Source organism: Acomys russatus, chromosome X (assembly GCF_903995435.1).
Source record: "Acomys russatus chromosome X, mAcoRus1.1, whole genome shotgun sequence".
Taxonomy (NCBI): Eukaryota; Metazoa; Chordata; class Mammalia; order Rodentia; family Muridae; genus Acomys; species Acomys russatus.
In genome coordinates this window covers 54,133,509-54,160,169 of record NC_067169.1, presented here as the reverse complement: position 1 = coordinate 54,160,169, position 26,661 = coordinate 54,133,509, and the positions used below count along the sequence as shown (strand labels likewise).

General features: G+C 43.9%; 1 protein-coding gene across 1 annotated transcript; it reads right to left on the bottom strand.

The window, feature by feature from the left end:
* Nucleotides 1-436: 436 nt before the first annotated feature.
* Nucleotides 437-25,507, bottom strand: LOC127185282 (testis-specific protein TSX-like). The gene is made up of 7 exons (XM_051141805.1): nt 25,414-25,507; nt 24,224-24,259; nt 23,798-23,834; nt 22,300-22,385; nt 16,543-16,639; nt 15,044-15,105; nt 437-615 (listed from the first exon to the last, which is right to left on the bottom strand). The coding sequence occupies exons 1-7, from the start codon at nt 25,505-25,507 to the stop codon at nt 437-439; spliced, it is 591 nt and encodes a 196-aa protein (XP_050997762.1).
* Nucleotides 25,508-26,661: the final 1,154 nt, after the last annotated feature.

The following is a 26,661-nucleotide window of genomic DNA, read 5'->3' as shown; positions in this document are numbered from 1 at the left end:
CCGGCTTTATTTTATTTTTTTTTAAGACTTATTTATTTATTACATATACAGCGCTCTGCCTGCATGTATACCTGCACACCAGAAGAGGGCACCAGATCACATTATAGCTGGTTGTGAGCCATGTGGTTACTAGAAATTGAACTCATGACCTTTGGAAGAGTAGCCAGTGCTCTTAACCTGTGAGCCATCTCTCCAACCCTCTTTTTGTTTTTACAGTTTCAACTTTTCTTTTTCTTTCTTTCTTTCTTTCTTTCTTTTTTTTTTTTCGAGACAGGGGTTCGCTGTGTAGCCTTGGCTGCCCTAGACCCGCTTTGTAGACCAGGCTGGCCTGTAACTCACAACAATCCACCTGCCTCTGCCTCCCAACTGTTGGGGTTAAAGGCGTGCGCCACCGCAGCCCTACCAGCTTTTTATTGGACATGTTAACAAAAGCGGTTTAGTCAGAAAGACCAAAGTCTGTGCCATCATCAGACTCCTCAGATTCTTCCTTCTTTGCTTCCACTTTCTTCTCCTCAGCTGGGGCAGGACCACCAGGTAGGGGAGCTCCAGCTGCTGGAGCTGGCCCACCAACCCCTACATTGCAGATGAGGCTCCCAGTGTTGACCCTGGGAGGGCCTTTGCAAACAAGCCAGGCCAGAAAAGGTCAACGTTGACACAGGCTGCTTTAATAGGGGCGTTGATCTTATCCTCTGCGAAGGAGATGGAGGAGGAGACGGAGGCCGTGTTGTGGACTGCCTGCGTGGTGCCAGTCACCAGATAAAGTGAGGGCCTTACCCCAACACACACAACCTTGGCTTCCTCGGAAGGACCGAGCACCTTGGCTGAGGAAAAGCCAGTTAGTAATTCTTTAAAAATCTTTTTTTTTTTAATTTATGTATACCTATATTTGCCTGCATGTATGTCTGAGCACCACGAGCATGCTTAGAGCCCTAGACACAGACGGTACCACATGGGTGCTGGGAATTAAACCCAGGTTCTGTGGAAGAGTAGCCGGTGGTCTAAAGCACCGAGCCAACTCCCCAGCCCAATTCTTAAAATGTCAAAGTTATGTTTTCTTCCTTAAAATCAGGACAAGGTTTCTCTTTTAAAGAGTTGTGAGCTGGGCGTGGTGGCGCAGGCCTTTAATTCCAGCCCTGGGAGAGGCAGAGGCAGGAGGATCGCTGTGAATTCGAGGCCAGCCTGTCCTACAAAGTGAGTCCATGACAGCCAAGACTACACAGAGAACCTCTGTCTCGAAAATCCGACCTCCCCCAAAAAAAGTTGTATAGCAGTTTTCTCTACATTGAAACATTCCCTCCTAAAAGAAGGCCCTTTAGACTCAGAAAGCAGGGAGACAGATCAATCAGCAAAGCATTAGGACCTGAGTTCGAGTCCCAGCACCCCTATAAAACGAAGTGCATGCTGGTGTGCGCCTGTAGTACCAGTTCTGAGGAGACAGGACAGGTGAAACCTTGGCTCTCACAGGCCAGTCTGCCTCACAATTGGTGAGCTTCAGGTGTCCGTGAGAGACGTTGTCATTAGCCATGCTGGGATGGGCTTTTTAGTGGCACAACTGTCTTTGGTCCGCCCATGTTCCTGTAAGTAACTTTCTACCTACCCCACAAAATTCGTGGGTTCACCTAACTAGAGTTGGATAGAATCCGTTCACTTCTCCCCAGGAAAAGTCATACAAGAGAAATGCAAGTCCATAAAGAAAGGTGGGTTTTGGGGGCTGGAGAGATGGCTCAGTGGTTTAGACTACAGAGTGAGTCCAGGACAACCAGGGCTACACGAGAAACCCTGTCTCCAAAAACCAAAAGAAAATAAAGAAAGAAGACAACGGCGACAACAAGAACAATGACAATGACAGCTAATGGGTCCCCAAAACTCCCCTGTCAGTGGAAAAGATGGGCTGCCATGCTGTCAGTTTCCCTCCCAGAGTCTCCATGGCTCCCTCCTGCGTGAATTCTTCATAAGAAATAACACCCAGAGAAACAGTAATAATTTACAAATCACGCCACAAATTATACCACACCAGAATACCATTGTAGGCCTTAGGAGAAAACCAGGAGTTTAGATTTCCCTACTTTGGAGGCTTTTTGAAAATGAGGTGAATTATCTTTATTAACCAAGGAAACACTTGAGATATCTATTTGAAACTGTACCACATGTGAAACAAAATAAAAAAATCATTGCACAGACAAAGCCCCCATTTTCTCCTTTCTATTAAATTCACAGTAAGAAGCAAACATACAAACATAGGTAATAAAGTAAGGTGCAGACATAAATGACCGCGTCTTATATACAAAACTGAGCTTAAGAGTTTTACCTTCCTAGGACAGAATGAAATCTTGAAAGTTGTCTTCTGATTGCTACATGCTGCCATGGTCCTGTGGTCTGGTGCCTGTACTCACACTGAGAACTTGCAAGCTAGGGCGCGTACAGACATATACACACACACACACACACGTACTTCCGTGTGCGCGCACATGTGCGAGCACACGTGCGCATGCGCACGCACAAATATATATATATGTGTGTGTGTGTGTGTGTGTATGAATAAAATAGAATAAAAATATGGTGTGCTATGGTGGCACATGCCCTGATCTCAGCACTTGGAGGCAAAAGCAGAAAGATTTCTGAATTTACGTCCAAACTCGTCTTCAATATGAGTTCCAGGTCAGCCAGGGCCACGGAAGAGACTGTCTCAAAAACACAAACCACAAAATAACAAAATGAAAACCAAATAAAATAGAAATAAAGGAATTCTATCTTCATTTGTGCATGTGCATGCTTGTATATATGTATATATTTATGTGTATATATGTGTGTGTGTGTGTGATTTATAGTACTAGAGATCTGTAATCCCAGAACTCAGGAGCTAGAGGCTGAAGGATTAGAAGCCAGCCTAGAATAGAGAGCCAGACTGTTCTTCTAAATAAGTAAAGAAAGAAAAGAAGATGAAAAGCTGGGTGCGATGGCCCACACCTGTAATCTCAGCAATAGGGAGGCAGAGGCAGGCAGATCGCTGTAAGTTCAAGATCAGCCTGGTCTATAAAGCGAGTCCAGGACAGCCAAGGCTACACAGAGAAACCTTGTCTCAAAAAACCATAGGGGAGGGGAATAAGGGGAAAATGGGAGGGAGGGAGGAATGGGAGGATACAAGGGATGGGATAACGATTGAGATGAATAAATGAATAAAATATATTTTAAAAAATGCTTAAAAAGAAAAACAGCTGACAAACAGGAAAAAGAAAGAAAGAAAGAAAAACCAACCGACCAAACAAAGAAACAAGAAAAGAGAAGACGAAAATAACAGCTGAACATGGTGATAAATTTTTGACATCATCTTTTACATATATGATTTGTAGCACTGATTTAAAAACAATGAAGCAATAACCTCTTACAAGTAGAAGCTTTACTTGAAAAGAGAGACTTTAAAATGAATTTTATTTTTTAGACAGTGAAAGAGATAAGAAATACCTGTGCTAAACAGACAACATAAAATGTGCGAACAAACAAATACCTTTAAATTTTTTGTTTTCGCAACAGCTTCTCTGTGTAATAGCCCTGACTGTCTTGGACGCACTCTGTATACTAGAATGGCCTGGAACTTAGAGAGATCTGCCTACTTCTGCCTCCCGATTGCTGGGATTGAACGGGTGTGCCACCACTGCCTGGCGCTTTCTCTCTCCTTTCCTTTCTCTTGCTTTTTTATCAATAGGTCCCCCAACCCCACCCCCCAGAAAGGGTTTCTCCGTGTAATAACCCTTGCTGTCCTGGAACTCCATCTGTAAACCAGGCTGGCCTTGACCTCACAGAGCACTCTGCTGCCCTGAGTGCTGACATTACAAGTGTGTGCCACTTCACTTGGCGCATGTTCATGTTCCTTATGTACTATGGCTATTTTTGAGGCAGGGTCTCACAATACAGCCCTAGCTGGCCTGGAACTCAGAAAGATCGACCTTCCTCACCTCACCACACCTGACAGCTCCGTTTTAAAATTGTTACTTAAGTAAGCTGTTTATCACTTAACCGTTGTTGGTTAGCTAGAAACTTCTAAAGTATTGCAATGTTTAGCTAAGGTCTGGAGTTTGCTGTTTTTCCATTTGAAAAATGTCAGGAAATGGGCAGAACCATGGTGGGTAAGAGCCCCTAGCACTATTCTGATCCGTGGATGCAACAGTTAGAAAACAATTAAACTATCAGTTGAGAGACAATAGTGTGTGACTTTAGTAGAATAACAAAAATAACAAGAAAAAGCTCATTAAAGAAAACAGGAAGGCCGGGAGGTGGTGGCACAAGCCTTTAACCCTAGCACTTGGGAGGCAGAGGCAGGTGGATCACTGTGAGGTCGACTGGTCTACATAAAGTGAGTCCAGGACAGCCAAGGCTACACAGAGAAACCCTGTCTCAAAGGACGGGAGAAAAAAAAAAAAAGCTGCTTCTTCCCAACTTCAAGCACCATAGAGATAGAGCTGTTGGCTTTCAGCTCGGGGGAATGGGAAGAAATCAAGTTTCAGGTCAAGTCTTACCTTAGAGTTCATCCAGTGGCAAGCAGCATCTCAGTGAGAGCCAGCCCTGAGCTCGCAGTTGCCAGACTTTCATCAGTAACAGTCAGACTAGAATTTTGGTTGGCATTATCACAAGCCTCAGGATGGGCTTTGATTACCTTTCCTCTAACTCAGGCTGCACTTTCCTGCGCTGTGAGACTGACGCAATTCACCCTACCATCAGCCTTGGGAGCCAAAGAACTACCTCCCTGACTGGTACCCAATTCAGGCAGCACCACTCTCCAGACAATGTCCCCAGCCTCCAGACCTGCCTTAGCACCAGGTGGAGACCTGTGTTTCACTAAGACAGATACATGGTTAATAGTATCAGCACTTTGCCTGATGCTCAATGGCAGGGTATAGAACCAGGCAGATCCAGGTAGCCACCCCCCAAACTACCTGTGGCTAATGTCTCTGGAGTTACTCCCAGGGGTAGGTAGCGATGTGTGTGTGGCCTTTTATTCTGGCCAGTGTTCCCTGGGGTTGTTTGTACCATAGGGCCATGAGCATACCTCAGTTGCAAGCAGTATGGGCCTTCTTATGAATTGTTGGACTGGCTTTACTGCATTTGTTCAAAGTCATGGTGTAGGAGCTTGTAGCTGCTCCCGCCAAAAAGATTCTGTTTAGAGCTAGACAGAATACTATAATGCTTGACCATAGGCCATATACATATATGTATGTTTTTCCAGAAAGGCTTTCTCTTGTGTAGACTAGGCTGGGCTGGCCTCGAACTCACAGAGATCTGCCTTTGTCTTTTCAACTGCTGGGATTACAGGCATGCACCATTGTGCCCATCTTATATGAAAATTAATAAGAATGTATAAAGAACTAAAAAAATCGAGGAACAAAAGACAATTCAATCAACAAATGGACAGTCGAAATGAACAGATACCTTTCAGTGAAGAAGTACAGATGGCCAATAAATACCTGCAAATATATCCTACATTCTCAGCCATCAGGGAAATACAAATGAATAATACAATGAAATTCTACCTCACCACAGTCAAAATGGCTACAATCAAGACAAAAAACAATACTAATTGTCAAGGATGGGGATGGGAAAAGAACTTAAAAAGACTCAATTTACTTTATTTTTCTTGTATAAAACCCGTATGTGGTAGCTAGAGCTGGAGCCTGGGTCCTTTGAACTTGGTGTGGGTTGTCTTTCTCTCTCTCTTTTTTTAAAGATTTATTTATTATGTATACCGCGCACATTAGATCCCAGTATAGATGGTTATGAGCCACCATGTGGTTGCTGGGAATTGAACTCAGGACGTCTGGAAGAGCAGTCAGTGCTCTTAACCGCTGAGCCATCTCTCCAGGCCCTGGTGTGGGTTTTCACAAGATGATCAGTGAATTCCTGTAAGGAGACTTGGTGAACACGGTCTTTTTCCACAGGTCGGGTGTCAGATCTTAGAGATGGCATCAACGCTGGCCTTTGCAAAGTTGCCTGGGATGACAGTGCAGGCCCATTTTGGGCACAGGAGACGATGCCACTGCCTCTGGGGGCAGGGATGAGACCCACCAAAAGAGAGCCACACAGCCTGTCACCTTGCAAGGAACAGTGCCAATCTTCTTCCTGCAGTAGCCTCTCCACACAGGGACAATGGAAAGCTTGGCCAAGATGATGGCCCCTCAGATAGCAGTGGCTACTTTCTCGGAGCACCTAACACCATTGTAGTCTCCAATAGTGACAAAATCCTTGAACCTGGTCTGCTGGCCAGGCCGTGTCAGATTCTGCACTGACGTACATTTAGAACCTCATCTTTCAGGCATGCACCTAGGAAAAAGTCAATTATCTCAGATGCCTTAATGAGCAGGGAGAACAGATAAATCTCCTCCAAGGACTTGATCTTCATGTCCTTAACAAGGTGGCACAGCTTGGTGACGGGGATCCACTCCTTGTCTTTGGCTTTACCTCCATGAGTCCCATGGCTTCAACTACTGACCACATATGTGGCCCCTAAAACTGTTACCATGGCCTCCTAATCCTGGGCCCTCCCATTGCCTTGGTGTCATCATCCACCATTTGCTGTTTTCCTGCCGAAACAAGAAAATAACTTTTTTTTTTAAATTTTGGAGACAGGGTTTCCTGTGTAACAGCCACGGCTGTCCTGGACTCACTTTGTAGACCAGGCTGGCCTTGAACTCACAGTGATCCACCTGCCTCTGCCTCCCAAGTGCTGGGATTTAAGGTGTGCACCACCACTGCCCAGCTTGTTTTTTTATTTTTCAAGACAGAGTTTCTCTGTGCAGCCTTGGCTGTCCTGGACTTGCTTTGTAGACCAGGCTGGCCTCGAACTCCACCTGCCTCTGCCTCTTGAGCTGGAATTAAAGGCTTGCATACACTACGCCATCCGAGAAAAGAGCTCTTATTCACTGCTGATGGGAATGTAAATTGGTCCATCTTCTAATGGAAATTAGTATGAGGATTTCACACACACAAAAAATAGACCCTTGACACGACTCAGCCATATCACTCTGGGGTATATACGCCCCAAACCTAAATTGGCTTACTGTACCCACTTGAATAGCCTCATCTGTCATTGCATTGCTCACAATAACCAGAAGATGGAACCAACCTTGAGTTTGCTCGTCTGATGAATAGACGAATAAAATGTAGCGTGTATACACAATGGAATTTTAGCCATAAAAGAACAAAATTATGCTGGATGTGGTGGCGCATGCCTTTAGTCCCAGCACCTGGGAGGCAGAGGCAGGTGGATCATGTGAGTTCAAGGCCAGCCTGGTTTACAAAGCAAGTCTAGGACAGCCAAGACTTGCTGCATCAAGAAACTCTGCATCAAAAAAAGAAAGAAAGAAAGAAGAATTTCAAAAGAACAAAATTATGTTGTTTGTGGGGAAATGACAGGAAATAGAATAAGTCTATTCTATAAAGACGAGTGCTGCCGGGCATGGTGGCACACGCCTTTAATCCCAGCACTTGGGAGGCAGAGGCAGGTGGATCGCTGTGAGTTCGAGGCCAGCCTGGTCTACAAAGCAAGTCCAGGGCAGCCAAGGCTACACAGAGAAACCCTGTCTCGAAAAACCAAAAAAAAAAAAAAAAAAAAAAAAAAAAAAAAAAAAAAAAAAAAAAGACGAGTGCTGAAGGTCTCCTCTCATAAGTGGTTGCTAGGAAAGAAAAAAAGGGTATGAAGCTAAAAGTGGCACCACAGAGGATGTAGAATACGAAGGGAAGGGAGGAGCGATAAGAAAGAATGAAGGGGTGAGGCCAGGTGGTGGTGCACACCTTTAATCCCAGCACTTTGGAGGCAGAGGCAGGTGGATCTCTGAGTTCAGGAAAGCACTAGGACAGCCAGGGCTGTTTACAGAACAAACTGTCTTTAAAAAAAAAAGATGGGTGAATATATTAAAATTACATTATATGCATGTGTGGAAATAGCTAATGAAATTCTTACTTTGGGGCCAGGTATGGTGGCACATGCCTTTAATCCCAGCATTTGGGAGGCAGAGGTAGGCGGATCTGTGAGTTTGAGGCCAGCCTGGTCTACAAAAGGAGTTTAGGACAGCCCTACTGCTGCTACACAGAGAAAGACAAAAAACAAATAAACAAAAAACCAATTGATATGTAAGACTGAGACCTTCAGAGAGATCTCTAGTCTCATTTCCAGAGTCCCCAGTGAGAGGCGGAGTCTGTTGTCGATGCGCAGCGTCAGGGCCTGTCAAGCTCGTTCAAGATGCAGATTCCGAAAAGCAGAAGCAAGTGCTTTTTTATATCTTTTTGCAAAAGCAGAATTTAGCAGGCTGGCTGGGAGGGGTTAGTACATTCCAGAGACAGTGGAATATTTTTAGACACAGCTGGTTGTCCCTGAGCACAGACTGACTGTCCTTGAGTCAAGTTGGACCTTTTATTATCTTTAAACATAAACTACCTGTCCTTGGGACAAGCTGCACTCTTCAAGGACTTTTATTTCTCTCTCTTGTGCCAGACACAGTGATCTGATGTTGATACCTTGGTTCGGTATTGATATTGCTTCCTGGACCCTCCAGGTACACACATATAGCAGATATAAGATGAAAAAGTTTTACAGATCTAAAGTATAGCAGGGCGTGGTGTCTCACGCCTTTAATCCCAGCACTCGGGAGGCAGAGGAAGGTGGATCCCTGTGAGTGCGAGTCGATGCCAGCCTGGTTTACAAAGCAAGTCCTGGACAGCCTTGCTACACGGAGGCTACACGGAGACCCTGTCTTGAAAAACCAAAAAAGAAAAAATAAAGTATAGCAGGGCACTGCAGTTAATGATACTATATTATATCCCTTTAAAAAGACTTTACTTGGGCTGGAGAGATGGCTCAGCAGTTAAGAACACTGTCAGCTCTTCCAGAGGTCATGAGTTCAATTCCTAGCAACCACATGTTGGCTTACAACCATCTGTAATGTGATCTGATACCCTCCTCTGCCTGCAGATGTACATGCTGGCAGAGCACTGTATACATAATAATAAATAAATAAATCTTTAAAAAAAAAGATTTTACTTATTTTTATGTACTTGAGTGTCTTGGTTAAATATCTATGTACCTCATATGTGCTTGGCACTCAAGTTGGGGGGGGCACACAATAGGGCATCGGATCTCCTGGGATCAGAGTTATAGATGATTGTGAACTACCATGTCGGTCCTGGAAACCTTTGAATCCAGGTCCTCTGTGAGAGCTGCAAGTGCTCTTAACCAACTCTCTAGTCACTATATTATGCCCTTAAAATACGCTGAGTACATTGTGTGTGTGCCTCCCACTGTGGTAACTATAGAGATGCTTTTGTGAATTATCTTACCTATAGTAATCAATTCACCATGTGCATATCAAAGCACTATGGCCTACAGTTTAATTATATACTTACAATTAAATTTCTCTTCTTTTGTTTTTTAAAGACAGGGTCTCTCTGTGTGATAGCCCTGGCTGTCCTGGACTCACTTTGTAGACCAGGCTGGTCTCGAACTCACAGAGATCCGCCTGCCTCTGCCTCCCGAGTGCTGGGATTAAAGGCGTGCACCACCACCGCCCGGCTCACAATTAAAATTCTTTAAGTAAGTGAATCTGTATGTAATATACCCTTATTTGACTTATAGTTACTCCTTACCACATATTAGCAATTTCTTCAATTTTGTTCATATTTTCTCTTAGCTGAATTTTATTCAAATCTTTAATTTACATCTAAAAGAAGCTTTACAGACCTTAAAATGGAGACATTAGGACACAACATGAATGTTCATTAATGGATGAAAGGATAAACAAAGTGTGATATAAATCCAATGAAATATATTTACACTTAAAAGGGAAGAAACTCATTGATGCTGTTTCAGTCTGCTTTTGCTGCTAGGACAAAATACTGAGAATGGTCATTTATAAACAGCACATTCGCTTCTTACGTAGTAGAAGCTCACAAGTTCAAGTTCAATGTGATTTGTAGGTTTGTTAATTTTTTGTTTGGTTTTTGGAGACAGGGTTTCTCTCTGTAGTCTTGTTAGGCCTGGAACTCAGAGTTCCTGTGCCACCACACCCAGCTGTGATTGGTGATTGCAGGTTTAGTATCAGGCAAAAGATCCCTTTCCAAGATAACATGCTTGGTGGCGCACGCCTTTAATCCCAGCACTGGGAGGCAGGAGGATCCTATGAGTTCAAGGCCAGCCTGGTCTACAAAGCCAGTCCAGGACAGCTAAGGCTACACAGAGAAACCCTGTCTTAAGAAAAACCAAAAAAGCTGGGCATGGTGGCGCACTCCTTTAATCCCAGCATGCGGGGGGCAGAGGCAGGCGGATCTCTGTGAGTTTGAGGCCAGCCTGGTCTACAAAGTGAGTTCCAGGGCAGCCAGAGCTGTTATATAGAAAAACCCTGTCTCAAAAAACCAAAAAATTAAAAAATAAATAGCCAGACGTGGTGGCATACTCCTTTAATCCCAGCATTCAGGTGGCAGAACTAGGTGGATCGCTGTGAGTTCAAGGCCAGCCTGGTCTACAAAGAGTCTAGGACAGCCAAGGCTACACAGAGAAGCCCTGTCTCAAAAAACAAAAAATCCCAAAACAAAACAAAAAAGATAACAGGCTTGCCTGTTGCCCTTACAAGACTGAAGGGGAGGCCAGGTGTGGTGGCCCACGCCTTTAATCCCAGCCTCAGGAGGCAGAGGCAGGTGGATCAGGTGGATCACTGAGTTCAAGGCCAACCTGGTCTACAAATGGGGCAAGACAACCAAGGCTACACAGAGAAACATTGTCTGCAGGGGGAAAAAAGATAGCTGCCCTCATGAGAGGCAGGCGGGTCTCTGTGAGCTCAAGGCCAGCCTGGTCCACAAAGCAAGTATAGGACAGCCAGGGCTGCTACACAGAGAAACCCTGTCTCAAAAAACCCAAGACAAGATAGGAGGGCAGAAAGGATGGTTGCTGCCATTTTCAGTGCAAAAGAAATGGAAGACAAAAGATATTAATGTGTCCCTTTAACAGTTCTTCCCCCGGCCCCCTTTAGTTTTTGAGACAGGGATTCTCTGTGTATCCCTGGCTGTCCTGGAATTTGCTCTGTAGACCAGGATGGCCTCCAACTCACTGTGATCCACCTGCCTCTGTTTCCCAAGTACTGGAATTAATGGTGTGCGCCACCACTGCTCAGCTGCTCTAACAGGGACAAAAATCAATTCAGGAAGACATAGGTTATTGACTCAATTCCATCCAAAAACATCTAACCATTTTTTGATTTTTGCTCAAGACAGGGTTTCTCTGTGCAGTCTTGGCTATCTTGAACTTGCTTTGTAGACCAGGCTGGCTTCAAAAAACAACAACAAGAAGAAAAACAAAACAAAAAACCAAAACCAAAAAACAAACAAAAATTACAGCAAAGGTGTGGTGGTGCACCTTTAATCCTAGCACTCGGGAGGCAGAGGCAGGTGGGTCTCTGTGAGTTCGAGGCCAGTCTGGTCTACAAAGTGAGTCCAGGACAGCAAAGACTACACAGAGAAACCTGTCTCGAAAAACAAAACAAAACAAACGAATTACAGCAGTGGAGCTGGGTGCGGTGGCACAAGGACTCTGGGAGGCGAAGACAAGCAGATCTTTGTGAGTTCCAGGCCAGCCAAGGCTACACAAAGAAACTCTTGTCTGGAAAAACCAAAAAAGTTCCGGCAGTGGAGCTGGGTGGTGGCGGCGCACACCTTAAACCCCAGCACTCAGGAGGCAGAGGCAGGCGGATTGTTGTGAGTTTGAGGCCAGCCTGGTCTACAAAGCGAGTCCAGGACAGCCAAGGCTACACAGAGAAACCCTGTCTCAGAAAAAAGAAAACAAAACAAAACCAAAAACAAACAAAAAAGAACAAAACAAAACCCACCCAAAGGAGCATTTATATACTTTGCTTCTGCATGTGAAGAAAAGCCGAAGGCTAGAAAAACAAAACTCTAAGGGTTGTTGAGATTGTTCAGTGGGAAAGAGCAGTTAATATACAAACCTGAAGACCGACGTTCAATGCCAGGAATCCATATTTTTAAAAAAAGGCTGAATAGGTACCTTGAATCTGTGATTCCAGAAACTCCCATCAAGAAAAACGGGAGGCGGAGACAGGAGAATCTCCCGGACGCTCATCTTTCAGTTAGACTGGAGCGTACAGTATGGTAGCAATAGCAAGAAAAACCCTGCCTCAGAAACAAGGTGGAAGGAAAGAACTAACTCCCGAAAGTTGTCTCCTGACCACTCTACCCCACAATAAGAATAATAAGCAAAAAATAATTTCAAAAATTTCAGAAAATAAAAATACAACTGTGAGACAGACAATAGGAAGACATACTTACTCCAAGTCAGAAATTGCAAAGAAAGGGTAACTCTTCCAAATAAGTCCCAAACATGACAGAGCAGTATTTGTTTGCATGTGTCACGCATTCCGGCTTGTGTGTTTGTGTATCTCTCTCGCTCGCGCTCTCTCTCTATATATATGCCTGTGTGCGTACATGCGTGCGCGCGCACTACGCGTGCGCAAACAGGAGCACTACGGGGTTCAAAGAACTGCCGAGCCACCAAGTACGCAATTAAAGCTTGGGAGAGGTGCAGGCCAACTGGTTCCAACTGACAAGAAGTGCTGTAAGAACTGTGTCTAGCGAGCCATGCCTAGAGCCCTGTGAGCCGAAACTGCACTCTGTGAGTGTGGGAAACGTACTTAGAGCCAAACGTTGCTCTTGAGGCTTAAGACAAAATACTTCCCTGTTGGGGTGAGGCTAGAAAAAAGCATGCTTGCTCCTCTTTAGAAGACTCATGTTCAGTCCCCAGGTGTCTCACAACTGCCTATAAGCTATAGCTCCAGGGGATCCATCACCCTTTTACGGCATCCTCCAGCAACCTGCCCCGTGCACACATAAGTAAGAAGAAAATTGTTTTGGTTTTCGAGACAGGCTTTCTCTGTGAAACAAGTCCTGGCTTACCTCCACTCTCTTTGTCGACCATGCTAGCCTAGCCTCTCCCTCTCTGAATGCTGCGATTAAAGGCCTGTGCCACCAGGTCTGGCCCTGATTCCCACTTTTATAGTTAGTGACATGATCTGGGAAAAATACTTCTAGTTGGTACCGTAAACGTGATTGTAATGTATTCTTAAATTTTTATCTAATTCTTAAATATCTTCTTTTTAAAAATTAAAACTTTATTATGAAGAACGTGCAAATATCTGGCACATACTTTTAATCCCAGTACTCAGGAGGCAGAGGCAGAGGCGGGTGGATCTCTGTGAGTTCGAGGCCAGCCTGGTCTACAAAGTGAGTCCAGGAAAGTCAAGGATACACAGAGAAATCCTGTCTCAAGAAACTGTATTTCGAAAAACCAAAAAAAGGGGGAGGGGATAAGACAATTAGCATAGCAAGGAAGGGGCAGTGACTTGGAAACTGTCAAACAGAAACTCAGAGGTTTCACCACAAAACATTTTATTTGACAATGGACAACAAATTCCCCTAGTTAGCTTATTGTGACGTGTTGATGGGGTTAGATGGTTTGAGGGTGACTTTTCATGTTGAACTAGGATTTTCTATTTTTAAAACACTTAAAGACTCAAAAGAGCTTCCCCACTTTACATCTGGTCTCAAATTAAGTATTTTCCATGTGTTCTAGCAGTTTAGTATAGGTTTGCTTTCAGGTTAGTGGGTAGAGGTGATGCGATTGTTTTTGAAAGTCAGGTTTGGTTTGTTTGTTTTCATTACAACTTCACTTATGCATGACAGATGATGGTAACATGCTTTTGATCCTTGTTTAATCAGTTGGGTTCGTGGCATTATCTGTGGAAGAAAGGCTTTCAGTTATTTTTTTTCTTTTCCAGTAATGCCTCCCTTGTGCACACCTTTAAAGGACCCACCAAAGACTACCAAGTCTTGCTGATTCTCTCTCTCTCTCTCTCTCCTCTCTCCTCCCCTGTCCCCTCTCTCCTCCCCTATCTCCTCTCTCCTCCCTTATCCCCTCTCTCCTCCCCTATCCCTTCTCTCCTCTCTCCTCCCCTCTCCCCTATCTCCTCTTCCTCTCTCTCTCTCTCTCTCTCCCTCTTCAGGGTTTCTCTGTGCAGCCTTGGCTGTCTTGGATTTACTTTGTACACCTGGCCGGCCTTGAACTCACAGAGATCTGCCTGCCTCTACCTCCAGAGTGCTGCGATTAGAGGCCTGTGCCACCACACTGGGCTTTCCTTTGCTTAAAATGTACTTTAGCCTAGGGTGCTGGCTCATGCCTTTACTCCCTGCACTCCATGTGCATGCACAGGTTTGAGGCTGAGCATCTCCAGCCCCACACTGCATGTTTTACTTTATTTATTTTTGGTTTTTCCAAAACGGGGGTCTCTGTTTAGCCTTGGCTGTTCTGAACTCACTCTGTAGGCCAGGCTGGCCTCGAACTCACAGCGATCCATCTACCTCTGCCTCCCCGAGTGCTGGGATTACAGGCATGAGGCACTGTGCATGGCTGTGTTTCTTAGGGCCTCACTATATAACTCTAGCTCCCTGGAACTTGCTATGTAGAACAGGCTGGCCTTGAACTCATAGATACTTGCCTGATTATCTGAGTGTTGGAATGCTGGGCATAAAGGTGTGCACCACTATGCCTGCTTACCATGTTTTTACTTCTTTTGTTTTTTGATTTTTGAGACAGGGTTTCTCTGTAGCAGCCCCGCCGGTCCTGGACTCACTTTGTAGACCAGGCTGGCCTCGAACTCACAGAGATCCGCCTGCCTCTGCCTCCCAAGTGCTGGGATTAAAGGTGTGCGCTACCACTGCCGAATTTATTGATTTTATTTTTATGAGTGTTTTCCTTGTATGTATGTCAGGCTGCAAGGATACAATGTTTGTTTGTTTGTTTGTTTGATTTTTGAGATAGGGTTTCTCCATGTAGCCTTGTCTGTCCTGGACTCACTTTGTAGACCAGGCTGGCCTTAAACTCACAGCAATCTGCCTGCCTCTCTGCCTCCCAAGTGTTGGGATTAAAGGCGTGCACCATCATGCTCAGCTAAGGATGCAATGTTTGCTTCAATAACAATCCTAAGGGCAAGAAAGATACCTGGTTTAGTGATTTCCCGGCCTCGGTCAGCTTGCGAGGAGTTCAGATTAGTGAGCATCTCCCTAGAATACAGAGATAGTGTAACCAATTGCCAATAGGCTAACACCAAAGATTTAGAGACACAAAAGTCATCAATGCACATGTGATAATGTGACCCATTCATATTTGAACTAAGGTTGTCTTCTAGCAAAAGGAATGGTGATTTGAAATTTACATTTTTTTACTTCAATGATAAGATGTCATTCTTATCAATGATAAGACGATATGTAACAGAATAGACCAAAGAAGGAATTAGAAGTTTTGATAAAAGTTGCATTAGAGCTACTGTTTCCTTGTTTATCAAATAGTAAAAACAAAACAAATAAAGAAACAAAGGAACAAAAACCACCTGTCTTCCTTAGAAGGGGTGGGGGTGGGGAGTTTGAACTTAGCCACGCACAAAATAGTCTATGGGGCTGAAGAGAGATGGCTTCAAGGTTAAGAGCACTGACTATTCTTTCAGAGGACCCGGATTCAATTCCCAGCACTCACATGGCAGGACACAACTATCTGTAACTCCAGCTTAAAAAAAAAAAAAAAAGCCAGGCATGGTGGCGCATGCCTTTAATCCCAGGCAGAGGCAGGCGGATCGCTGTGAGTTCGAGGCCAGCCTGGTCTACAAAGTGGGTCCAGGATGGCCAAGGCTACACAGAGAAACCCTGTCTCGAAAAACAAACAAACAAAAAAAAAAAAAACAACAAAAAAAAAATAAATAAAAATAAAACAAACTATCTATCCCTCTTGTCTTTGAGACAGGCTCTCATTCTGTGTAGGCTTACCTGGCCTGGAAGCCACTATGTAGATCAGGCTCTACATAGCTCTCAAAAAGCACTCTGAATGTGGTGCTGCATTCCTGCAGTCCCAGCGCTGGGGGAGGCAGGACTGATTGACTGTAAACTCAAGGCCAGCTTTTATTCCACCAGCACTCTGGGAGACAGAGGTAAAAGGAAGCCACTATGTAGAGCAGGCTGGCCTAGAACTCACAGAGATGGTCCTGCTTCTGCCTCCCAGGTGCTGGAGTTAAAAGCATGTGCTATTATCACCCATTTCTCCATTTTAAAGGAAAAAGACAGACATCAAATGTATGCCTCCACTATCACTTGGCAAAATAATAGTACTAAAGGAACAGACATGAGCCTGAGGTGATGGCACACGCCTTTAATCCCAGCACTTGGGAGGCAGAGGCAGGCGGATCTCAGTGAGTTCAAGGCCAGCCTGGTCTACAAAGTAAGTCCAGGACAGCCAAGGCTACATAGAGAAACCCTGTCTTGAAAAACCAAAAACCAAAACAACAACAACAACAAAAACAAAAACAAAAAACTAGTGTGTGGGGCAGTCATCATCACATTTCTTTTCAGCTGATACCAAGGATAAGATTAAACACTTAACAGAGAGACAACTCATAATGTACTTTTCCTCTCTGGATGTCCCACAACCCAAGGACACTTAAGGCTACATACATATACATGGCGGGGTTGGTCTTTATGTTGCCAATGATAACCTTCACATTATCTTCAGTGTCGCTGTCACTGTTGCTGGAATCATCATCATCATCATCTTTATTATATCCCTATTGAGTAATAAAGACACAGGGCAAAGTCAAAATGAAGTAGACAGAACTTTTGGCCATCAAAGGAGGACTTTTGTCTTAATATTAGCCCTAGAGCTGATTGTCTGTCTGTCTGTCTGTCTCCCTCTCTCTCCCTCTCCCCCCTCTCGTTTTCGAAGATAGGGTTTCTCTGTGTAGCCTTGACTGTCCTGGACTCTCTTTGTAGACCAGGCTGGCCTTGGACTCAGAGATCTGCCTACCTCTGCCTCCCCAGTGCTGGGATTAAAGGTGTGCGTCACCACGCCCAGCTAAGCTGATAGTCTTAACTGATGAAAATAAAGTTGTGGGGGCTAGAGAGATAGCTCAGTGGTTAAGAGCACTGTCTGCTCTTCCAAAAGACCCAGATTCAATTCCAAGTACCCACATGACAGCTCACAATTGTCTGTAAATCCAGTTCCAAGTGATCTGACACCCTCACACTAATGCACATAAAAAAGAAAGAAAGCCTGGTGTAGTGGCGCACGCCTGTACTCCCAGCACATGGGAGGCAGAGGCAGGCAGATTGCTGTGAGTTCAAGGCCAACCTGGTCTATAAAATAAGTCCAGGACAACCAAGGCTACACAGAAAGACCCTGTCTTGAAAAACCAAAATAATAATAATAATAATAATAATAATAATAATAATAATAATAATGAAACCATGTCTTAAAAAACCAAAATAAAATAAAATAAAGAAAAAAAAGAGAAGTTGTACCTTATAATTAGACTTCTAGGCCTCTCTCCCACATCAAAATCATTAGGTAACTTGGTAACTTTTGAGAAAGTGGGCCTTGGGTACTGATGGATCAAAGAAACTTCAATTTGCTTAATATTTTCATTTCTGTATTTGGGTGACCTACTCTTGAACTCCAGATCTAGGAAAACCCACAAAGATATACTTGGCACAAAGATAGAATTGCCAATTAGCTGGAAAATAAGAAAGTACTAGAAGATCAGACGCTCCCCCGGATTTCTCAAGAGTTATTCCTTAGAAGTTAATTATTCGTGGGTAGATACCGGACTGGTACCAGACGAATATCAATTAGTTCAAGAAATAATCAATAGGCTGCTTGCCAAACTAGAAACCCACTTACTTGCTCTCTTGGTTACTACAATCAATAAAAGCTCTTTTCTACTTGTAGTCAAGACTCACACCTGATCCCCTGTGTCGGTGAGTGTGGGGCCAGCTTAAGCTGATCAATCAATAAACCAGACCCTTGTGTGTTTGCATCCGAATCAGCTCCTAGTTTTGATCGGGGTTTCATTTAAGCCCAGCACAACAGTACAGTGTGCTCACAATGGTACATTGCTCACATTAATGCAAGCACCAGATACCTTGAAGACACTTGATTTGGTTCGAGAATATTTTAGTGGCTTTGGTCGCTGACTACCATCCTTAGTTGACTTTTATTACTACTGATATTTATTTTCTTTCAAAACTCTAAAAGGAAATCTAAGTGTGGTGATGCACATCTGCAGTCCTAGCACTGGTGAGCTGGAGGCAGGACAACTCAAAGGCAGGCTTTAGTCTCAGCCCTTAGGAGGAAGAGGTAAGATCTCTGGGAGTTTGAGGCCAATCTGGTCTTACCATAGTGAGTTCCGGGACAACCAAACAAAAAAAAAAAAAAAAAAAGAAAAAAGAAAAAGAAAAAGAAAGAAAAGAGCTGGGCAATGGTGGCACATGCTTTTAATCCCAGCCCTTGGGAGGCAGAGGCAGATGGATCTCCTTGAGTTTGAGGCCAGCCTGGTCTACAAACCATCCAGGATAGCCAGGAATACAAGAGAAACACTGTCTTGAAAAATCAGAGAGAGAGAGTGATTGTATCCATCTAGGTCTCAGTCACCTCGGCTCTCCAGGCTTATCGCCCTGGCTTAGGGTAGGCATATATCAGCTACTTGAAAAAAATCATTACTTTGGTAGTCAATCCTTAATAGTCATGTATTCTATATTTGCAAATTAACCTACTTATTAAAATTTAGTTGTGCCAGGCATGGTGGCGTGCACCTTTAATCCCAGCACTCAGGAGGCAGAGGCAGGCAGATTGCTGTGAGTTCAAAGCCAGCCTGGTCTACAAAGTGAGTCCAGGACAGCCAGGGCTGTTACACAGAGAAACCTGTCTCGAAAAACAAAAAAAGCCAAAAAATAGTTGTAATACTTAAATCAATACTTTGAGTGCATTTTGGTCATTTCATACATGCACAGAGAGGTAGAAAATTTGTCACGTGATGTGTATTTTCCCAGCTGAGGTTGACCCTTTTTCTGCCTTCTTGTTTCACTTCTCATACTTTAAGCACATATCCTCTGCATTGTTCATCTTTTCACATTGATGTTCCTTTTGCTGGTAACTTCCAACCCCAGGCATAGTGCTAAAACTTTCTGTATAGTGTATCTAAGCAGATAAGACTGTATTGTACTGTGTCTTATGTTTAAATTTTAAAGTGTGGAGGCTGGAGAGATGGCTCAGAGGTTAAGAGCACTGTCTATACTTCCGGTCGTGAGTTCAATTACCAGCAACCACATGGTGGCTCACAACCATCTATGGTGAGATCTAGTGCCCTATTCTGGCGTGCAGGCACACATGTGGGCAGAACACTGTATAAATAATAAATGAATAAATAAATCTTAACAAATTAAAGTGTGTAGCCCGGTGGTGGTGGCACACGTCTTTAATCCCAACACTCAGGAGGCAGGGGCAGGTAGATCGCTGTGAGTTTGAGGCCAGCCTGGTCTTCAAAGTTAGTCCAGGACAGCCAAGGCTACACAGAGAAACCCTGTCTCGAAAAACCAATAAATAAATAATAATAAAAAAATAAATTAGGGGGAGGAGAGAGGGAGAGAGTGAGGGATGGCGAGAGAAAGGCACATGTGTGGTGGCGGAAGGCAACTCTCAAGAGTTGATTCTCATCTTCTATCTTGTTTAGGACAGGGTAGCTCTTGTTTCTGGCATGCTGCACACTTCAGCCTAGCTGGCCTAGAAGCTTCCAGACTATTCTGTCTCTGCCTCCCATCTTGCCATAGAAATGCTGGGATCACAGGTTCAAGACACCACAACCGGGCTTTTTTTTTTTTTTTTTTTTTTTTTTTTTTGGTTTTTCGAGACAGGGTTTCTCTGTGTAGCCTTGGCCATCCTGGACTCACTTTGTAGACCAGGCTGGCCTTGAACTCACAGCGATCCGCCTGCTTCTGCCTCCTGAGTGCTGGGATTAAAGGCGTGCGCCACCACGCCTGGCCTCGTCTGGCTTTTAAAAACTATTTATGGGCTAAAAAACTGTTTCACAGACCCACACTTTAGAAAATGATAATAAAAATTCACAGTACTCCAGAAGCTGGGTGAAACATAGTAAGATGTGACTTTACCTACCTTCCTCTGTACACTGTGTTTCATTAATTCAGCCAAGAATAAACTTGTGATGGGCCCATTCAAAACTGACAAGATTTTTTTTTTTTTTTTGGTCTTACTATATTAGACATACCCTCTTACAGTGAACACATAAAAATGACATTTATTTAAGATATCTAACGTGTTGAAGGCTAAGGAGGTGGCTTAGTGGGTAAAAGTGCTAGTCATGTAAGCCTGGCAACCCAAGTTTGATCCTCAGAAACCAAGGAAAAAGAGCAAGATACTAGAGGCAGCAAGATGACTCAGTGCGTTAAGGCACTTTCCACTAAGCCGGACAACCTGAGTTTGACTCCTGAGCTACACATGATGGAAGGAAAGAATCGGCATTCTTAAGTTATCCTCTGACTTCCACACAAACACCCCAATATACACAAGCATACAGAGAAGAGATATATGTAATTTTTAAAATGTATTTGTTTTTGAAGATTTATTTTTATTTTTTTAATTAAAAAAATTTTTTTTCGAGACAGGTTTCTTTGTGTAGCCTTGGCTGTCCTGGACTCACTTTGTAGACCAGGCTGGCCTTGAACTCACAGAGATCCTCCTGCCTCTGCCTCCCAAGCGCTGGGATTAAAGGTTTATTTTTATTTGTAATTTTATGTTTGTATACATGAGTGATAGTGCCTTCAGGGGCCAGCAGTAAGATTCCCTCAACTTGGGAGTTACAAAGGGCCTGTGAGCTGTACAATTTGGGTGCTGGGACTTGAACTCAGGCCTTCTGGAATAGCAGTGAAAGCTCTTAAGTACTAAGCTAACTCTCCAGCCCATATTGCTTTCATTTTAGAAAGCCCCACTTTAAAAATTTCCAAACAAGCCAGACATGGTAGCCCACGCCTTTAATCCCAGCACTCAGGAGGCAGAGGCAGGCAGATCACTGTGAGTTCAAGGCCAGCCTGGTCTACAAAGCGAGTCTAGGGCAGCAAGACTACACAGAGAGACCCTGTCTTAAAAAAAAAAAAAAGAAAGAAAGAAAGAAAGAAAAAACAAAAAACAACAAAAAAATTTTTTTTTCCCCAAACAAATCTGAGGAAGAGGGAAATGGGGGAAGGGGGCTGGGAGGAATGAAGGGAGGAGAAAATGATGTTGAGATGTAATGTTTGAGAGAAGAATAAAAGAATGCAGACAAACATGTGTTCAGAGAACTGGAATGGTGAGGGAACTGTAAATCAAATCATAAAAAGGACTTGTGATAGTGTGACCCATCCTGGAGAAGATTTAGGGCTAATTTAATACTGAGAAGCCTTTGGTCTAGAGAGATGGACCAGTGGTTAAGAATGCTGAGGACCAAAGCTTGATGCCAGCACCCACATTAGCTGTCTCACGATCACTTGTAACTGCAGCTCCAGAAAAGCCAATGCCCAACGCCTTTGGTCTCTGGGGGCATCTGCACTCAGATGCACATATCTACACAGACATGCATGCATATACAGAATTAAAAATAAAATAAATCTTTAAAAGTTTGAAGACTTATCCTATGGGACCAATATTTGATTTGTTATAGTAATGTTTCAGAGGAGCTGAATTAGAATCAATGGTTTAAAAACAGCAAGACAGCTCCCTACAGCCAGTGGTGGTGGCACACACCTTTAATTGCAGCACTCAGAACTCAGAAGGCAGAGGCAGGCAGATTTCTCAGTTCGAGGATACCCCAGTTTTCAAAAGCTTTTCCTACTCTTACTTCTAGAAATACCTCTACTAATAGGTATGGAAAAGAACAAAAAAATAAAGAAAATATTCTTTAAGTAGTTATCTGTCCATGCATCTAGCTATCCCTCCTTTAAAGCTCTAGCAGAAAGCCAACTGTGGTGGCACTTGGGAGGCAGAGGCAGGTGGATCTCTGTGAGTTCGAGGCCAGCCTGGTCTACAGAGAGAGTCCAGGACAGCCAGGGCTGTTAACACAGAGAAACAGAGAAACTCTGTCTCGAAAAAACAAAAAAAAAAAAAAAAAAACCCAAAAAACAAAAAACAAACAAACAAACAAAAAAAACACCACCACCACCACCACCAAAAACCAAAACCAAAACCAAAGCAAAAACAAAAACAAAAAAAATGCTCTAAGGGAGGAAAAAAAAATTGACCATCAGTTAAATATATTCTCAGTGTGGTTCAGTTTTCACTTAACAGCGTTACCCTAACACCGTATCTATTCTATTATGTTTAGAGTCCGTCCACATTTAATGTGATTGCCAGGTCCCCACATATTGGTGTCTTTGTCTTCCTTGTCTCACTTACAGTTTGGCAAGTCTTGCTATCATCAGTGCTGTTGACTTTGTCCTCTTGAAGAATATCTTGCAGGTGAAGAAACTCAGGTTGACTAGAGAAAAGTGACATAATAATAAACACACTGCAGAGCTATTTGCCTCATCATTAGGTTGCATGCAGTTCAGAAACCCATGCACTGATCTGTCATTTAAAGTACAATCAGGGGCTAAAACCAAATGGTTGAATAACTATTATTGAATTCAGAAAATGCATTCGACAGAATTAAAAGCTGAAGGGTGTCACCTCGGCCAACTTTTTCATTTCATAGAGTAGGGAACTAAAATAGTGCGATGAATCTGTCTTGGCTGTATTTTGTTTGTTCTAGTTTAGTTGTCTCAAATATTGGTGCAGTTTTAACTGGCTCGCATGATATATGTCTTTTGTTTCCCCAAACACTCCCCCTCCCTTTTTTTTTTTTTTTTTGGTTTTTCAAGACAGAGTTTCTCTGTGTAACATCTCTACCTGTCTACCTGTCCTGGTACTCTCTCTGTAGACCAGGCTAGCCTCGAACTCACAGCGATGCACATGCCTCTGCCTCCCAAGTGCTGGGATTAAAGGTGTGTGCCACCACGGCCCAGCTTCAAACACTTCACTTTTAATTTTTTTTTTTTTTCGAGACAGGGTTTCTCTGTGTAGCCTTGACCATCCTGGACTCACTTTGTAGACCAGGCTGGCCTCGAACTCACAGCGATCCGCCTGCCTCTGCCTCCTGAGTGCTGGGATTAAAAGCGTGCGCCACCACGCCCGGCTCCCTTCACTTTTAAAAGGTTTAGTTTTGGAATGTTATCCAGTTAGTTCTTGGTTTTGGTAGAGGTCACAATTACTAGCCTAATTTTGATCCCCAGTATTCCTAACAGAATTTGTCAGTGGTCACTAAATGTTTTCAGTATGTTGAGATTTGGACTCTAGATCATCTCACAATGGAGACTGGGTGCTTTTCTAGGCACTGGAGACCAGGATTCTGCAAGGGGCTGTATTTATGCTCCCACCCTCTGCTCTCATCGTTAAATACATAGGCTGCATCTACTGTTTTCTCCTTGCAGTTTCTAGGAACCAGTTATCAGTTCTCTGAGACATTGCACCCCATTTACTAGCCTTAACAACCAGAATGCACCTGGCCTTGGGAAGAGCGCCACTGAAAACTGAGAACAAAAGAGAAATTGCTATCCACCATGTTCGTAACAAGGGCTTCAGAACGCCATGAGAAATCGAAATCCAAAGAAAACTTCTCAGTCCTATGGCAGTAGCACATTTTTTTTTTTTTAAAGATATAGCAAATTACCAATTTCAATCAGTGAGAAGACCAAAAATTCTTTTCTCTTGGGGAAAAAAGTATGATAGATTCCAAGCTAGTGCTCTACAATGTGTCGTGGAAGTCTACATGTGTGTGCTGCTCATCAAATCATCTAGCAAGTTAAGTCTGGCGTGTGCTTCTTGTTCACAGTAACATGTTGCACAACTTACTCCAATGGTTCATGCTCCTGCTCATCGGTCTTATCATCTGTAATAATGAAAAAAAAATGTCAAAATGCAGATGTAAACCTTTGTCTCTCAATTAATGTGGGAACAGAGCCTATTTAGTACTTTCGGAATCAAGTTAGTTTCTTGAAACAGGTAAAGGAAAACAAGCTGAAAAAGGAGGCTGCGCAAAGTTGCCTGAGTTCATCTGAAGGGCTGGCCCACTCCACCCAGCGAAGTACTTTTGTGACAGCTAATGGGAAAGAACCTGGGCTGCTGGAGCTCATTTCTTTGAAGGCTGAACTTTTTTTTTTTTAAAGGCCTAGACTAGCAAAACATAAAACCAAAATGACGATGACAATCATAACAGCAACAAAACAAACAGAAATGCCATGGTGGAGGTAGGGGTGGACTCCAAGGCGAAATACTTGCCCAGTGCTGAGGAAGACTTAGGCATGATTCCCAGAACTGTAACAGAAACAAGAAAATAAAAAAGGCAAAATGAGGGTTAAAACATATATAGACTCCAGTGGAAGTAAAACTAATATTAAATGCAATAGAAGTCAAAGAACTGTGAAACTATCTCTGTATTTATCCTTGCATGTTCTGGGAGGTAAAGGGGCAAGAATGTGCATATTTTGTGGCAAGTGAGGGAAGGTTGAGCTCCTTTGTTTTTCTTGAACACTTCTGCCTTCCAGGGGCCTGAGATTAAAGGTATATGCTTCCACATCCAGCTTACTTTCTATCTTGTTTGTTGTTATGTTTTATTTCAATACAAGGCTTCTCTCTGTGTGGCTCTGGCTGTCCTAGGACTCACTCTGTAGACCAGGGTGGCCTCGAACTCCGAGATCTGCCTGCTTCTGCTTCTAAAGTGCTGGGATTCAAAGGCATGTATGCTGCATCACTAGGCTTCCTGTTCATTTTCTTCAGGTGAAAAAGCAAATCCAAAGTACATGTTAAGTGTCTCAGTTTACAGGGCTTTTGTTGTTGTTGAGTGGGTCCTTCAATTTGCTCTGGGAGCAATATCAGATGACCCACATTTGAGGAGAAAGAAGAAAGGGGACAGTAACTACTGGGTCACGCTGGAACATTCTCTTGTTTTGTTTTGTTTTTTCGAGACAGCGTTTCTCTGTGTTAGCCTTGCCTGTCCTGGACTTGCTTTTTAGACCAGGCTGGCCTCAAACTCACAGAGATCCACCTGCCTCTGCCTCCCGAGTGTCGGGATTCCAGGCGTGCGCCACCACCGCCCGGCTTAAACTGGAACATTCTACTGTGTCCAGCCATCCTTTCCAACAGTCTCTACCTGTAGCTCCACACAGTGTAGCATGCAATGCTGCTTTAGTTCATTTGTAAAAGTTTGTGTTGTTCATTATTCATTAAGCTCCAGTTAAAGGGAATCCCTGATTTAGTTCGGTAGTTTTGGAAAAAACTAAGGATCCTAGGATGATATTACTTAGAAACCAAGAGAGAGGTGGCATGAGAAATTAAAAACCTGGGAAGATAGTGATGGTTTCCCCTTTGTTCCTGGGGAATTTGAAAGAAACAGTGTCCCTGGACTCAAGCCCAGAGGAGTCACTTTCTTCCCTTCAGTAACGATTAAAAAAAAAAAATTAGCTCTTTACCTTTGAAAAGCCAACTTTCTTCATCTTCAAATGCCGGCAAGTCCGCTGCACTGCATGCCGCTTCAGAGGTCTGGGGGTCCTGCTTTTCAGACATAGCTCTGGGGTTAGACTCCTGCGTTTGGGAACAGGACAGGGAGGAGACTGACACCCAAGTCTAGGTGGGTGCTGTGAATGAAGCTCCGCTGCGCTGCCGCTGCTGGTCTGGGGCCAGAGCCTCAAGCTTTCATCACAGCCTTTCAGATGTGTTTGTGATGGGGTGGTGGGTGGAGCTGGGGAGGGGTCAGGATAAGGGGGCGGGGCCCAGTGAGCCCAGAGTGTTGGAAGTGGGTAGAACCGGAGAACAACCACCCTAAACGCTTGTCTTCCTCCGAGGTCTTAGAAAGCACTGGCATCTAAATTGTCCTTCAGCTAGGGTAGAAATATTAAGAAAACCTCTGCAATCTAGTTAGGGTTGGGGTAAGGAGATAGATCCTCTGTGCTTCCTTTTACTGGTTCAGGTCTGAGACCTTCCAACTTAGCACCATGGAGCTTGTCCTTCCCCAATCTCCCCTTGCCCTTATTGACGGTTTCCCCAGCACTTCTTATATAGAACAGGAAGTTGGGTGGGATTAGCTGGCAGTGGTGTCGGGAGGGTACCGTGGCTGGGTAACAGCACGTGAGAGGTGAGGTCCGAAGGCGAGGAAATAGGCTGGGAGGAAGCAGTTCTTGGGGGTATAGAATGAAAGAATGTCTGTGGTATCCTATACCCCTATCCTCTGAAGGCATAGAAAAAAGCGCGGCTGCATTCTTTCTCAACTGAAAACGCTAAGAGAATATCTGAGACCTAGCGAAGGCAGCGGAGTAGGAAGCACTCATATCCTTCCTTTCACAATGCTGTACTGGAACCCCCTACCTTACAGAGACCACACTGTAGAGGTTGACTCTCCTTATCAACCAACCGTTCCAAGCAGAACTGGAGGAGCGCAGGTGGCGTGGGTGGGTCTCGTGTCCAGTGGGCACGAGGCTGGAATGAGCGCCATAACGGGTGGGGCTGGTGGCGGGAGCTATGGGGTTGTGTGGGGCGAGGGGTTCAGATGATGGGGGTAAGGCAGAGACAGGTGGATCTCTGAGAGTTCGAGGCCAGCCTGGTCTACAAAGCCGAGTCTAGGACAGCCAAGGCTACATAGAGAAACCCTGTCTTGAAAAAAAAAAAAAAAAAAAAAAAAGAAAGAAAGAAAGAGAAAAAGAAAAAAAGATGATGGGGGTGAT